Raw genomic sequence first — 17,472 nt, 5'->3', positions numbered from 1 at the left:
GTTTTTATACCGTTTTAAACATAAAACGTAAAACTTATAATGCGTTTGGCTGTTCATTAACACTGTTAACAGTGTTTTGGGTGCCTGAAAACACAAGCTTTTGAAAACGGGTTTCAAAGTTCAAGTTTTTGAAAACGGTTTCTGTGTAAACAACAAAAACGCAAATCTGTGGAAATGATGATGTCATGCACATGTACATTACATGTTCAGTCTGTAGTGTTTCATCGCCATCTGTCCTGGCAGAAGAATACAGCATTTTTAGTAATTTTCGCAGATCCGTATGAATGGGGATTGTTTTGACAATGGTGTTGTCTGTACGCAAAAAACTCAAAGGAAAAACTTCTCAGTTTTAAGCATATCGTTGTCGTGTAAACGTACCCTAATATGCTGATTTGGTGCTGAAGAAACATTATTATTATCAATGTTGAAAACAGTTGTGCTGCTCAATAAAAAATGTGATTTTTTTCAGGACTCTTTGATGAACAGAAAGTTCAAAAGAACAGCATTTATTTAAAATAGAATGTTTTCATAACAGACGTAAGTATTTACTGTCACTTTTGATCAATTTAATGCATCCTTATGAATAAAATTTTAAAAAAAAAATCCAGATGTGTAAATCCTAGGAATGGTGTGAGAGGGCTTTAGTGAAAAGAGTAATGGAATAGCATGAGTGGGAAAAAACAAGGTTTCTATGGGACTGCTGTCACAGCGAGTTACTGTACATTCTCCCTGTGGGAAAGAGTTGAGTGTGCTGTAATATAGCTCCTGTCTGATGGCTGTGAATGTGTGAAACTGCATCCTGATCAGATAAGCTCTGAGTGAAATTGTGTGTCTGTGTTTCTAAGGGAGACAAAGAGAGAGAGAGTACTGTACAATACTGAATATTCACGATTTGGAAATTTGTCTGGAGGAAGAAAGTTTTCTTTGGTAGCGGTACATGTTGCCCTCATTAGACCCCGATGTCACTGTTCCTGACAATAACAGAATTTTTCGACCCACTTTTTTATTTTAGAGTGGGACAAATAACCAAATGGGAACATCTCTATTATGGTAACCACATTCAGATCCTCTTTCAGTGGTCATGGAAATTTTTCTCCATCATACAGTCAGATATTCAATTTACACACACACTCATATTGGTGCACCTATAATTATGAGGACATTCCATAGACATAATGATTTTTATGCTGTACAAACTATATATTCTATCCCCCTACACTAGCCCTACCACAAAACCTGCCAGTAACAGAAAATGTTCTGCATTTTACAATTTTACAATAAAACACTGTTTAGTATGTTTTTAAGCCATTTTAATGACTCAGGAAATGTCCACATGAACCATGTTTACGTTGTAATACAAGTCTTATACCCATGTCATTATACAAATTTATGTCCTCATAAATCACATAAACAAGCATGCGCACACACTTGTTGCGTTTACATGTTTTATGGGGATTTTCCATGGACATAAGGATTTTTATACTGTACACACTGTATATTCTTTCCCTTATACCTACCCTACCCCAACCCCTAAACACAGCCCTCACACAAAACATTTTTCTCACACATTTTTCAAAAAACATAATTGACTTGATTTATAAGCTTTTATGCTTATATAAAGAAAAAATTTTTTTCCACAAGTCCACGGAAAAACACGAGATATTCTCCATTCATCTTCACCAATAAAAAAGTGATCGCAACTATCAGACATGACTTTATCCTTATTTTGATAGTTATAGCATCAATTTAATGCATGAGCACAAATCGCTCAGCTCCACTTAACGCTGGGTTCTTTGGGAAGCAAGGTTTTCTTTCCCTCACAACCAAAAACACGCTTCTTTGGTGACATTGATGATTTCGTGGTCTAAAAACGAAGTGACAAATCTTTCTCGAGCATCCTGTGCAGCGCTGCCGATGACTTCCGTAAAGCCGAACCAAGCGCGTTGATTGAACCAAAAATGTGTGAGAAAAATGGCCGTGCTCTTGCTCTCTCGCTCTGGTCGCTGTGTGTGCACAAAGTGTCCATACAAGGAACTTACGCCCCTTTATTACATGAAGTTTGTGAGGAATCGGAAGAGTATTTTTGGCACAGAAATACTCAGTCATACGTTTAACTCGTGTTTTGAAACTTTGGCCATGTTTAGCATGAAAATCCAACTCTTTAACAGTGAAAATAAGTCAGAATGCATGAAATAGCATTAGACCCCCCCTTTAAGGAAAACATTCCAGGATTTTTCTCCATATAATGGACTTCACTGGGGTACAACGGGTTGAAGGTCCAAACTGCAGTTAAAGTGCAGCTTCAAAAGGCTCTATGCAATCCCAGACGAGGAATAAGGGTCTTGTCTAGCAAAACGATCAGCCATTTTCTTAAAAAAAAAAGTACAAATTTATATAATTTTTAACCACAAATTCCTGTCTTGCACTGCTCTGCGATGCACCACGCACTACGTGATCATGTTGGAAAGGTCACACGTAACGTAGGTGGAACGGTCACACGTACAGCAATAGGGTGAAAAACTTTTTTCCTCCAACTTCAAAATCATCCAACATCTTTGTTTTACCTTTTTTTTGTAAAGGGGGTTTGACTTAATCTTTGTACGTTCACTTTGTACTTTCGCCTACGTCACGTGTGACCTTTCCAACGTGATTACATCATGTGTGGTGGATCGCAGAGCAGCACAGGACAAGCATTTGTGGTTAAAAAGTATATCAATTTTTAGAAAATGACAGGTCATTTTGCTAGACAAGACCCTTATTCCTCAGCTGGGATCGTGTAGAGCCCTTTGAAGCTGCACTGAAACTGCAATTTGGACCTTCAAACCATTGTACCCCAGTGAAATCCACTATATAGAGAAAAATCCTGGAATGTTTTAAGAAAGAAAGACATGAACATCTTGAATGACATGGGGGTGAGTAAATTATCAGGAAATTTTAATTCTGAAGTGAACTAATCCTTTAATGCAACAACATGTCTTGTTTGAACTGCTCTTTACAATATAACTAAGCCATCTAACTAAAGTAATTTTTTCAGGATAACTTACATATCCTGTATTTCCTCATATGGCAACATTTATATTACCTTTACTCTGTGAAGGTTATGTTTATAAAGTTACATATAAGCTAAAGTGGGTTGCGGTTTTGCCCTGGCACCGTCCGTACTTCGCTATGTTTATTATTTATCCAGGTGAATGGATAGCAGCTCTCAGCCAGACTCTATGTGATCAGTATGACAGCTTTACTCTGAAATATTCATACTCTTTTCACTAGAAACAGATCCCCCTGTGTGCTGATGTGTTCATTTGTATGTATAAGGCAGAGAGAGAGAGAACAAGAGAAAGACAAAGAGACAGAGAGATTAGCAAAAGTACAGCTATTTTACATAAAACTTGAACTTTATATGAAGTATTTTAGCTTTAATTTGTTAGCAGTGGTGGTTTAAAACAGATGGACTTTAAGAGACACAACATCCCTGAGAGGGTTTAGAGTGCTGACAGCTTTAACATACTAACCGTTACACTATCAGCAACTTACAGCTAAATTGCGTAAACTCTAAATTCTGTCAAAACACAGTTTCTGTAACAAATTCACCATCTCTAATAATAACCCACAAGACAATAACTCTCAAGACTTCAAAACAGATTGTGTGAGCAATGTTTTGGTTTTCAGTCTCTGTTTGACTAGTCCCTTATGGATGTGACCCTAAACCAGACTAATTATGCATGGTTTCCCTAAGACCAAGTAACAAATTAGTTTAGACTTACCAGGCATTCAAGTTTGAAGTAAACTCTAAAAAATGCTGGGTTGTTTCAACCCAATTTTGGGTCAAATATGGACAAACCCAACCGTTGGGTTAAATCTCTAAATTAATTTTTTTAACCCAACAGTTGGGTTTGTCCATATTTGACCCAAAATTGGGTTGAAACAACCCAGCATTTTTTAGAGTGTATGCTTTGCACATCCCTACAACTAGCAAATCTACATTAGTTTCATTTGAACAATGTCCCATGTGCAGTGCTGATCGCCAAAATTGGTTTAATAGCAATTCCCATCTTCTTACCAGTTGCTGGTCCATATTGATGTCCACCAAGTTGAAGGACAGCACATGGTCTTTTGCCCCCACAAAAAGCCGACCTCTCTCCTCATCCAATAAAAAGGTGTGATAGGCAGAGCTGTTGGCCAGTCCATTGAAAGTAAGCAGGTTGTTGGATTCCAACATTTCTGTAGGGAAAAAGTGAACATAGTAAATAAGATTTACTGTACATATGAGAGATGGTCTCCAACAAACTTCAAAAGCAAACGCTGAAAGAAAAATGACCACACATATGCGGAGCTTTAAAATATGGTCAATAATATGCAAAAACCTGATGTTTGTAATCTTCATTTGAGAGTTATAAGGCTGATGGGAAGACTAAAAGATGGACCTTGGCACTGACAGCGAACAGCTCAGCAGGGATGGCAGCTCTGCTCTAGTGTGTGTGAGACGTGTGACTGTGGTTTTGGCTAAAATACAGCTGGGAAAGCTGGCGGTGCTCATGGATACACATAGATATTTGCTTGTAGATTTTGCTTTTGTTCTTCATGTAGATTTTTCTCTACAGAGCAAGTAACTGAATGAAGCCAAGCCATAAAAAACATGAGCGATCTGTAAAAATTAGTTTCAAGTAGCTTCAAAATATTGATGGGACACATTTGCTAGGGATTTCTTATTTCGTTTTCGTTTCCTTTATTATAGAATAGTTCATCCAAAAATGACAATTTTGTCTTTATTTACTCACCCCCGTGTTCCAAACTTCACTCATTGGCTGTCAAGCCACAAGAAAGCACAATAAAAATACCACACTAAAGTATCAAGTCTTCTGAAGACATGCAATAGAGCTTTGTGTGAGAGACAGAATAAAAATTGTTATCTTTACATTCAAATTTGAAAATGTGCATGCAGAGATGATAACTGTGGGGTACAGTGGGGTACTGTGAGTTCAGTGAATAATGACCGACAATTTTGGCCTGTTCCTCAAACAAATCTATCATATTGCCTCGGAAATCTGGGAACATTGTCACGGGTAGCTGTGAAGAGTCCAACAAAGATTTGTGGTGCAGAAAGATTATCAAATAATATTTAATAAACACCATGAACAATCAAGCACTAAGACTATACAGAACAGAATGACCATGATAATTTAGTGCATGAGTTATATGGAACACTTTTATGGTATTTTTACATCCTTTATGGAGGACTTGAGAGCACTTTTGTCATGCTATATGTGCACTGTGAACATGCTGCCTAACATCGCCTTATATATTCCACAGAAGAAAGTCATACCATGACATGAGGGTGAGTAAATGACGGCAGAATTTCTATTGGTGGGAGAACTGTTTCTTTAATGAACAGCAAGCTATAATTACAGTATTTGTCCTTAAGGGAAGTAAGATTTTCCCTGCCGTCACATTTAAATTGCTCTCCAGATAGACATTAATAGCAGCTGAGAAATATGGCAGTGTCGGAGTGACAGCATCGGAGTGAGGAACAAGAGAGTAAAGTGAGAACATTTTCCCCTTTAAAGGCCTGTTGGAGGGTCAAGACTTGGTTTTAGAGATAAGGTTATAAATTGGTAAAGGGTAAGGGTTCAGGTTAAGCACTTACTGAAGTTTTGATAGGAAGGGTTAGGGTAAGGGGCTAGGGATATAAGCCCTTTTCCTCATGGGGACCAAAAAAAGAACATTTTTAGGGTTAATCTAAAATGTAGGGTTTGCCAGGGACACACACACACACAGACAAACACACACACAAACACTATTCAACCTTATGCGCTCAATAAACGAGTGAATTAAATAATAAAGGAATAGTGTTTTGTTTTCAGAATTCAGTGTGACAGAAGAGTTTTTCAAATGGCCAAAGAGGAAAAACAGGAGTAACAGGAGAGAGGAAAGAGTGAAAGAGGAGAGTGTGAGAATGGAAAGACAAGACCTGTGGAGTGCCACAGAGGAGAAAAGAAGAACAGGTTGATGAGAGGTTAAAATTAGGATTGAGATGACTTAAAAGAGGTCAGCAAGACAAGAGGAGAAAGAGAGAATGACAGTGAAACTCTCACTTGGGTTTGGAGAACTCATTTTGGAGTGCCTGTGGTGTTTCCATTTGGCACTATGACTAAAAAACACTCAGAATGCCTTTTACACACTCAGACACACTTGAAACACCAGGAATTCATCTCACCATCACTTCAATGTGCATTCATGCAATACACAGGCTTTTTCTAAGACAAAGCAGCATCTCTTAAAATACAAATTGTTCATAAAGCTATAATGCTTCTATTAACCAAAAACTCACATAAAATCTGACACTTTTGTCTCTGTGCTCAGGGTTAATTCATCCAAAAAATGAAAACTCTTTCATTAGTTACTCACCCTCATGTCGTTCCAAACCCACAAGACTTTCGGACATCTTCAGAATACAAATAAAGATGTTTTGGGTGAATAAACTTTCAATGGAAGGACAGAAATCTCTCAGATTCCATTAAAAATATCTTCACTTGATGAATGAAAGACTTACGGATTTGGAACAACATGAGGGTGAGCAACTGATGACAGAATTTTCATTTTGGAGTGAACTGTTCCTTTAAACATGGTAAAATGTGTTAAACAGAGCACTGTAATTCATAGCTGAAAGCATTAGCAAATTGGCAAAACCGTAAACATAGTGAAACTTTTTTAAATAAAAAAAATATAATAATAAATGCAATCAATACTTTGTAACATTACAATATATTGGCTTATTATAAGTCAATATTTTATATATATTTATTTTATTTCCATATAATTGAAGATAAGCCTCTACAGTTCAAAGCAATGCATTTTGCAACCAAGTTAAGACTTTTTTGATGAGGTTATTTCTATTACTGTGAGGAAATAAAGAGCATAAAGTTCAATGCGCATTTCCTTTGAGCTGTATGTCATAGAAACACCTGTTGAATTATGCCACCATATGTTGCCGTCATACTCTCTCCTTCCTCTTTTATTGTGTTTTACGATCACTTCTTCCGCAGGTGTAAACGAGTGACTGTGTGCATTTGGTTGTTTCACATGAGTGTGGAACATCAACTGGCACTGGCAGTCTCATCGGATTGTCAAGTGTCTGCTTGCGTAATGCACTTATGTAGGGAAGAGGTCTAATTAAAACTGACACACATACTCATTCAGCAAGAACACACAAATAGTCTCTAAAAACTCAAAATGGCTACATCAACAATCACAAACATTCACTTTTGAAGAGGAAATTAACTGTGCACTTGATTATTGTAAATGGGAAGCTTTTGAAAAGCATTACATTTGAACAAATAGTGTGTGTGTGTATAAAAATGTGTTTGTCGTTTTGAAACAGCATGGCTTTGTGTTCTTTCCGTGTCATTATCGAAACAATAAATCAATCATCTTCACACAAGTTTTTAATCAGGCAATCAGGGGAAAACAAAGCATGATGTAATGTTTATTTATTGGCACCTTTGCTATGATCCAGACAGTTGCCAGGGCATTAACAAACACATAATCAGATTCCAAAGGTAGAACATCATGTAATTAGTACATCATCCTGCTCATTGTGCATGTCTTTGTGAGCGTGTGATCAGGTCAAGGTGTGAGAAGTGCATTTATTTGGGCTTGGTAATCAAATGCCATCTGAGAACATGAAGTTTCCAACCAAGTAATAAAATCTGATCTTGCGCAAAATGTGAACATGAGATTTATTATCTAACTGCCTAGTAAAAACGTGAAAAAGTCTTTTTTTTTAAATCAGTAATGTCGATTACACATACATACAGAGAGAGAGAGAGAGAGAGAGAGAGAGAGATGACAAAGACTTGAAATGTTGAAATGAAATGTTTGGCAAGTGGCACTAAAAAGGTTACTGCTCTATCCTGTTTGAAAATAACATAGCACCTACGCTAAACCATACACTAACCGATAGTGTTACAAAAGCAAACTTGAGATAAAAACGCATTTTCTGAAGCAACCATGCCATTTTAACTCGCTTCTACAAGTCTTTGAGGTCCTTTATCGTGACTTGCACCAGAGTGCTTTGTGTGAGCAAGTTAACTACGAAAGAAGAAGAGAAGAAGAGCTAAAGCATTATGACTGTCTCCCTAATATGTTGTTTGTCCTCCATGTGCTACTAAAACGGCACCGACCGAAGCATGGATTCAACAAGACCCCTGAGGTGTCCTGTGATATCTGGCACCAAGACGTAGCAGCAGATCCTTCAAGTCCTTGAGGTGGAGTCACCGTGGACTGAACTTGTTGGTCCAGAACATCCCACAGATGGATTGGATTTAGATCTGGGGAATTTGGAGGTTCAATACCTTGGGAATCTGGGGAATTTGTGAACACCTTGAACTCATCATGTTCCTCAAACCATTCCTGAATAATGTGTGTAGTGTGGCAGGGTGTATTATCCGACTGAAAGAGGCCACTTCCACCAGGAAACACCATTGTCATGAAGGGGGTGTACCTGGTCTGCAACAATGTTTAGGTAGGTGGCACGTGTCAAATTTACATTCAGCATGAATGGCCAGACCCAGGGTTTCCCAGCAGAACATTGCCCATCCTGGCGGCATTACTTCGTCTGGTGAACAGCGCACAGGTATCCATCCACGCCATCCACGTTATGTAAATGAAAGTGGGACTCATCAGACCAGGTGACCTTCTTACACTGCTCCAAGGTCAGTTCCAATGCTCGCGTGCCCTTTCTGCTTTCGATCACATGACGACAGGAATGCGATGACAACAGTATTTTAATATAACACAAAAGCCGCGTTTCCACTGAAATTACCCAGAACAATTTGTCCCTGGAACTTTTTTCCCCTAGACCTATTGCTAGCTGCATTTCCATATGGGTCTAAAGTACTGTGAAGATAGTCTGGTGACATAGGACTGCCCGTGAATTTCGTCCTCCGCATATAAGCTTAAAAAAGCCTGAACCTCATTGTCAGTCCATTGGTCATATTTTTTAAACTCAATTGTTAATACGAATAGCAAACAACTGTTACTGTACACACCGCAACAGACTTTTAAAAGCGATGGTTGAAATAGACCCCTTAATTGCCTACGTCACTGTGACGTCACCGCTCTAGCTGGAGGCAAAACATAAGGAAGAACTAATAGCGGGCGCGCTAAAAGTTTGAGATTTTGACTTTAAATTGTCATCTTGATGTGTTTTTGACAGCCAGAATAAAAGGAACAGCACTTTTGGATCAAAACTAAAGTTTTACCAGATCCCAGCAGACATTCCTTCACAGAAATCAAGAAGACAATTGTGGTTGAATGCAATACGGCATACAGACGGAGACGATCATAAATAATACTCGTGTTTGCAGTGCACACTTCATATCAGGTAAAATAATCGATGCATATGTAATGGTGAGTTGGTTTTATCTAGTACAAATCAGCAAGTTTCTGTTTTATAGGTGAAAAGTCACCAACCTTCAGTGCACTAGCTAGCTTAAATGTTAAACAAACATACAGCGATAGATGAGTGTGCCATCCTTTGAATGGTCTCTTAAAATAATCCACATTGCTAGCCATAATCATAGTTAGCCCAGCGTTAGGTTACATTAGACAATAAGCCTTGAAAAAATTCCCCGAACCACCCGAAAGTAATTCATATGTTGTCTAGGAAATATCCAAAACTTAATTTAATTTACAAAAATAGCTGTCAGGGTCCCGCAGAGTCAGTGACAGTACATATTCGGACAGTTCTGAACCTTCTTCTGCATCTATGTTTAATAAATCCCTCCTAAAACATGCTCTTATGCTTGTCAACATTGCATCCAGCGCCTCTTTTTGCCTCCAGCTAAGACCCCCCCACCAGGAAACGTTGAAATGTTTACAAACTTTTAAGGGGTCTATAAAATGCTGCATGGAGTCAACCAATCAAAATGCTGCATGAACTCAACCAATCAGCATGTTCAGTGCCCAAGTCCCACCCCTGAAAGTTATGGAACTTTGAAAAAGTACTACCTAGTGAGCAGGGACTTTCTGAGGGGGACGTTTTTACCCAGAACTTCATTTAGACCCTGGTTCCTGTGGTTGAAACACACCAAGTACCACCCCAAAGTTCCTAGTTCCTGAGGAAAGTTCCTGTGGTGGAAACGCGGCTAAAGGAAAACTCTGGAGAATGTGCATATACAGCCACTTGTATAAATGAGAACGGACAAAGAAACAGATTGAAACTCAGGGAATAAATACAAGAGAGGAAAACAAAGGGAGCTAATCAGGCACAGCTGAATAGAATAACCAATCAATCAGTAACCAAGGAGAATAATGAGAACTCAAACATGCAGGCAAACAGGAAAATAACCAACAGAAACAGAACATGACAATGCAAATGTTAAAATGTTTTAGTTTACAAATCATGCACTATGGTAAAATGTTTGTGGTCATAATATAGCACGAAAATAAATCTTTATTAATCGATCATCTGTCCCTGCAAACATAATTTGTGTGAAAAGGATCAAAAGTTGGTAGGTAGAGGCAATGAGCCTGAGTTTTTATTTTTGGCAGGTTTTGCTCAGATACAGCTACAGTGACAGTTGCTGTGTGAATTAATACCGCATGAGCTGTAATCATCATTTAGCCCAGAGTTATTTATCTATTAAAGATTACCTGAGAACACCCTGAGGAACAGGTTCTCAGAATCAAGGGTTTGAGCTGACAGAGACAAAGACAAGGAAATTCAAACAGTTTCAGTCTACAAGGATGTAACCAAATATTCAAGATTGTGGGGATCAAATGTAAAACTTTAGGAATCAAATCACTGGAAGGTGCTATAGTCAGACTATTGATGCTACAGAAACACATTTCAGAAAAAAGTGTAGGTTTGTTCATGAACTAATAAATGGTTAAAGTCTATAAGGACTTTGCAGATTTATTATTGAGTAATTTGTGTATCAATATATATTGATAATCGATAACCTTGATTAAAAGTGACATTAAAGACATTATAATGTTGCATAAGATAAGAAAAAATGCTGTTCTTTTGAACTTTCTATTAATCAAATAATACTGAAAAAAATACCACAAAAATATTCAACAAAAATACTAACCAGCACAACTGTGTTTAGAATGATTTCTGAAGGATCATGTGACACATAGAAAACAGCTATTTAAAATTATAATAATATGTCATAATGTTACTGTTTTTTAACACTGTTAATTTACACATCAAATAAATGTAGCCTTAGTGAGCATATGAGTTTTCTTTCAAAAAACATTTTAAAAATCTTACCAACCCCAAACTTCGATGGTAGTTTATCATAACTTAGCTGAGTCAGGACAAAAACAGGCCATGTTTTGTGTTTGAGATTCCAGAACATACGGTGCCCCTGCCTGGCATTGTGGGTAATCTACAGCACCAGCACGCAGTCACACAGGAGGAAGTGGCTTTAGACATGCTGCTAATCTGAACCTCACCGGTTTAAACAACACACAAACAGAAGAGCTAGTCTCATCCTCTATCAAATCACTGACACCATCTCTCTGTCTCTTTCCCTCCATCTATTGTTGTGGAAAAACATCTGAGAGCACGAGCAATGAGGGGAGGGCAGGTGGAGGCAGAGGAACAGTCCCATCTGAGGCTGATAAAAATAAACTTCCCTACCCTACATACTGCCTGCACTCTCTGCTCTGCAGGGCACATATGTGTGTGTGTGTTTGTATGTGGGCAAATGAAACATGAGTGCTATCCACACTCACCTTTTTCCATTCATCACAGAATGCATGTCCTTCTAATCAAATCTGGAGTTCTGATTATTTGTGTATGTGATCATTTGAACCCTTTCCACAGGGTCCAAAGATCATTTCAAAGCAATCAAATACCTAAAATCAAATCTAATCCAATTTGCATCATGTCTTTTTGCTTTCCAAGGGGAAAAACTGTATTATGGCATAAATGTTTTCCATTTCACAGGAATTTGGCGGAGTATTGTTTTAGGTGTGTGCGCTCTAATGCTGTGGCTTTATTTCTGAAGAGGATACAGAGTTCACATGCTGCAAACGCAACCCAACACCAGATTCTTGGCGTGTTTGTGAATTAAAAGCTTAATTAAAGCGAAATAAAACTTCTCTCATTCCTTCATGAGATTATAGCCGTCTTAAAAAATTCACTTTGGAATGGGATAGCTTTACACCAAAAACATTATTCCATCACACAAATTCGCACACACACACATGCTCACACTAAAGTAGCCAATCTCTTGTTTTTGTACTAGCTGCACCACTTATTCAAGACAACATGCGGCCACATATATTCTCGTGTTCTTTATGTCTTTCCACACCACTTCACTTTTACGTGAAGGTGTTATTGTTAACCTGCTCTGGGAACTTTCGGCTCAGAAGGGACACTGATACCACTCTTGTGAGGAACACCAGAGCTCAGTCAGGACTTCCTCACACGTTTGTGTACAGGTTTGATTGTACATATGTGTGATGGTTACTTTTTGAAAATATTCTCACAAATATATTAAAAAGTATAAAAAAAAATCAATATCTGAAATGCATTTAATTCAGTAAATCATGTAATCATGTTTAGCATAATTTGATAATATAAACAAATAAAGCATAAAATAAAATAATAAAATAAAATAAAATAAAATAAAATAAAATAAAATAAAATAAAATAAAATAAAATAAAATAAAATAAAATAAAATAAAATAAAATAAAATAAAATAAAATAAAATAAAATAAAATGTGACCCTGGACCACAAAACCAGTCATAAGGGTCAATTTTTTTGAAATTGTGATTTATACATCATATGAAAGATGAATAAATGTTTGTGTGTTTTCCATTGTGTAAAAGTTTTCCATTGATGTATGGTTTGTTAGGATAGGACAATATTTGGAAAATCTGGTATCTGAGGGTGCAAAAAAATCAAAATATTGAGAAAATCTCCTTTAAAGTTGTCCAAATGAAGTCCTTAGCAATGCATATCCGCTCAAAAAAATACATTTTTTATATTTTTACGGTGGGAAATTTACAAAATATCTTCATGGAACATGATCTTTACTTAATATCCTAATGATTTTTGGCATAAAAGAAAAATCTATAATTTTGACCCATACAATGTATTGCTGGCTATTGCTACAAATATACCAGTGCGACTCATGACAGGGCCACAAATAAAATAAAATAATAAATATTTTTGCAATTCCACTTGGTGACAATAGTGCCAATTGTGAAATTACACAACTCATCTTTAAATAAATACAAAAACAATACATTTGTGTTTTGTTTTAATAACTAATCCAAAAAACCTGTCTCTAAATTAAGTAAAGGCAGTATAAAAAACAAATGCCTGCTCTCCATGAGCAATTACTTCCACAAACCCACATGCATTTTAACTGATGAGAAATCAGCAAAAGATGAATCAGCCAGACTGTGCTGACAAATGTTCACAGGTGTGCAAGCTTGCTCCGGTGCTGGTGGATATTAAAATCAATCTTGGCGTTTCACCAAGTCGTGTTTGCTCAGATCAGCCTGCATACATCGCAAACACACACGCACACTGAGCGCAAAAGCACAAACACATACACATTCCCTCTCTCCATCTCTCTTTGTCTCTTTCTTCATCGTTTTCCACACAAACAGTGTGTGCATGCCTGTAGGTGTCAGTGTTTGATACGGCGAACAGTTCCAGACGTGTGTGCATCTGTGTTCGGGCAGATGAGAGCTCTGGGTACTTAAGAAGCCCCCCTGTGTGTTTGTGCCTGTGTGCGTGCTCGATCTGTCGCCTGACAGTCACACACCGAGGTTCATATAGAGCTCAGCTTCCACCAGCCAGTTAATGAGGAGCTGTCAGTGCAATTAGAAAGCTGGCAGAGAGAGAAATGGCTCACTTTCATACAGCCATCTGCCCTGACTGTTAAACCTCTCTCTCTCTGTGTCTCTTTCTAATTACAGAGGGAGGGTGGAACGAGCTCTTTCATTTAAACACTCTTACTGTGAATTCACTCATGACAGCTCACTTCATCATGAACACCAATCGGATGGGAAGAGTTGTAATGTTTTAACAAAACCGCACCGTTAAAAACACCTTGCGTATTACGTCTGCAATTATAATAACACACTCCCTCAAAACACTGAGAATCTTATAAACAATTTACTCTAACTGAGCAACAACAAGTGAAGGAAAGTACAGTACATTTACACGTAGAGAAGAATATGAATGATCAGTGGTTCTCAAGCAGTGGGTCACGACCCAAAAATGGGCAAGTCTGTTCTGATAGGGTCACACTGTCAAACAAAACTGTAGATACATTTCCTATATCTGTTGTTGACATTAAAAACTGCATATCCAATTTATTTCTGCGATATTATGGTACAAATTTGGTATCACTTGAAGCTAATCACCTAGATGCCAGCATAGATAGTCTGAATGAACAAATGAACTGTGAACAAAACTAAGCAAGGTTCAAATAATTCATGAAATAAATTATAAATTACAATTATGGTATTGTGTTGGGTACTGAAGCAAAGCCACTGTGATAGATCATTTACGACTGACTAATATTAATAAGTTAGATTCAAAATGTGCCAGATATAAATTTAAAAAAGAGTTTGGGCTGTATTTTTGGCATATGAATTGTAGGTGTTTCAGAGAAACAATGAATGCCAGCAGTTTAAACATTCCCACCTGTGCATCCAGACAAACGCATTCAGCCCACAGGCTCTGCAAACACACACACACACACTCAACTACACAAGCCCTGATTTAATCTGTGCATGAAACTCAAATTAATAGCAGAATATCGTGCCATACATAATATGCGTCTTGCAGAATTAATCCTAAATGCTTTCATACATATAGTTAAACCCTTCCTTCTAACATACTGCTATATATAGATTATATATATATATATATATATATATATATATATATATATATATATATATATATATATATATATATATATATATATATATATATATATAATATAATCTATAGATTAAAAAAGGTTTTTCTGGTAACCTAGAAAATGTAATTTATGTAGGAACAGCTAAGATAACTGGATTTGATCAAGTCAAATATATTTTTTAATATTACCGATTTAGGTTATACCAACAAAAATAATATTTAAGGGTCAGACCAGGTAGATGTATTAGCTCAAATAACTATTGTGCAGATGCACTTAAGGTTAAATGTTACAAAATAAAAAAAAAAAAAAAGAAAAGAAAATGCCAATGTTTCTTAAATACTACTTTTTTACCACTTTAATCTTTAAAAAAAAAAAAAAAAAAGTATCATAATGAATCATCTGGTTGCGCTAATTCAATCTGTAATTTAATCCCTTTAGCACCAGCCAAACACAAAACACCATATTACCTTCAATACCACAACTCTAATATTTTAGCTATTAAATATGAATGCAAAACTTAACCATAAGAATCCATGTACGCCTATACTGTCAGTTTGAAATCTAGCTCGTTTTCATCTTTCTAAATTACCCACCATGCATAATTAAACCATGTGAATCATATCAATGAAATATCCACCAGAAGCATCCAGAACCGAATGCCAACTCTAAACAAGAAAGCATCTACAACACAGACTGAACCTATCAAACTTTAACAAGCCTATAAGATCTGCTCTACTTAATCATTCTGACTGATTTTTGATATCTCTCCTTTCCAGAATCCCAACAGCTGGAGGTGACTGACCTTTATACGAGAGTTTGAGCCGGGGTATGTTGTTCTTGCTCCTCTGTGCGTCGGTTCCTCTCTCCTGCACTCCGAGAGCCCACAGCAGCAGTACAATCCCCCACAGGTAGTCCATGTTCTTCCCTGGCTGTGTGCAGTCCAGTGGCCTCTGGTAAACACTGTGTTGTTTCAGCAATCCAGTCCTTCGGAACGCCACCTGAGGATGGAGCAGGTGTGCCTGTGTGTTGAATAAGTCAGCGCATGTGAACCACACAAAGATCACATCTCTCCTGGTGAAGCAGCCACAGCATTAGGTGATGACCATGAGTGTCCACTCCACTCACTGTTTCACTTTCAAAGTGTGCTTGTTCTGTTCCTGTGGTTGTTTATCTCCTAGATGTTGTGCGCTCTTCCTCTCTGACTTTTAAATAGTAACTTGGCTGAGACTAAACTCAACTAAAGCTTGGTGAAGCCCTAGGCACTCTTCTGTTGCTCTCTCTCTCTCTCTCTCTCTCTCTCTCTCTCTCTGTGTGTCTCTCTGTAAAGCTCAGCGCACACAGTCACAGCGCAAGACTGAGAGAGAGCAGAGCCAGCTGAGAAAGACTGTGAGAGAGAGAGAAAGAGAGAGAGAGAGAAGGGGAGGGCTGTGCTTCCAGCAGAGGATCCTCTAGGTAGATGGGTTTTTTTTCCTACTTCCACATCCCACACACTATAGAAGCGTATTTTCCCCAGGGGAGGGGAAATAAAAAAGAAGGAATAAACTCACAATTTTGAGAAAAAAAAGTTAGAATTTCATACACAAACACACACTTTCTTGCACTCACTCTGCAAGAATCATTCTGACATTAAAGGGCATGTGTGGTGTGGTAGAAATGTCCTATCATCACTGAGATTTAAACTCGCAATTGCGATAAAAAAATCTATGACAGAAACAATAAAACAAAATTGTGAGATGCAAACTCAGAATTCCAAGAAACAAAGTAAAAATTGTAAGATTTAATTTCAGTATTGCAAGTTTATAACTCACAATTCAAAGTCAGAGTGGCGAGATATAAACTCGCAAGTGTGAGATAAAGTCACAATTACTTTGTTATTTTTGTATTCCATGGCAGAAAACATTCTGCATTTTTATATTTTTAATAAAACATTGTTTAGTATGTTTTAAAGCCATTTTAATTACGAGGACTCAGGAAATGTCCTCATGAACCACTTTTACATTGTAATAACAGTGTAATACCCATGTCATTACACAAATTTGTGTCCTCATAAACCGCACACACACACAGTCAATGTTGTACTCACTCTACATGAATCATTCTGACATTGGAGGGCATGTGTGGTGTGGTAGATATTTCCTAACCTCACTGTCACAGTTTCACACTGTTTTTTCCCTCTATATCTAATGCAAGAACAAACTTTACGTCCTACTTGAAACATTAGGAAGTTGTCTCTTCCTGTCCATGTCTCACAATGTTCTCTGCCGCCCAGGAGTCAAAAAACACTCACTGAACTCCACCCTCACACCAGACGTTTATTTTTAGCACGTCTCCCCTTGTGAGGTATAGGCGTGTGGCAGAAAGGATGATATTCCATGTTTAAAGAGAGGCTGGGGGAACTTGTGGAGTTAAAGGGATAGTTCATCATTTACTCACTTTCATATTGGTCATTTATATTGTTGAACTCCAAAAGAACTGCATAAAAGTGTCATACAAGTCAAACCATATAAGTTGTGTGCAATATTTTTAAGAATGCACTTTGTGTGAAGAACAAACTGAATTTTAAGACATTA

At 37.4% G+C, this 17,472-nt stretch overlaps 1 protein-coding gene across 1 annotated transcript in view; it reads right to left on the bottom strand.

The window, feature by feature from the left end:
• sema3ab (sema domain, immunoglobulin domain (Ig), short basic domain, secreted, (semaphorin) 3Ab) overlaps window positions 1-16,254 on the bottom strand; it is a 42,674-nt gene extending 26,420 nt beyond the window's left edge. The window contains exons 1-2 of the mRNA XM_067390033.1: window positions 15,705-16,254; window positions 4,061-4,221 (exon numbers count right to left, since the gene is read on the bottom strand). Coding sequence (XP_067246134.1) covers window positions 4,061-4,221; window positions 15,705-15,819 — 276 coding nt within the window. The 5' untranslated portion in view covers window positions 15,820-16,254. The remainder of the gene's footprint in view (window positions 1-4,060; window positions 4,222-15,704) is intronic.
• Window positions 16,255-17,472: the final 1,218 nt, after the last annotated feature.

The sequence above is a fragment of the Chanodichthys erythropterus genome, chromosome 7 (genome assembly GCF_024489055.1).
Source record: "Chanodichthys erythropterus isolate Z2021 chromosome 7, ASM2448905v1, whole genome shotgun sequence".
Lineage (NCBI taxonomy): Eukaryota > Metazoa > Chordata > Actinopteri > Cypriniformes > Xenocyprididae > Chanodichthys > Chanodichthys erythropterus.
The sequence above is the reverse complement of the archived record's forward strand: the minus strand, read 5'-3'. Positions and strand labels throughout refer to the sequence as shown.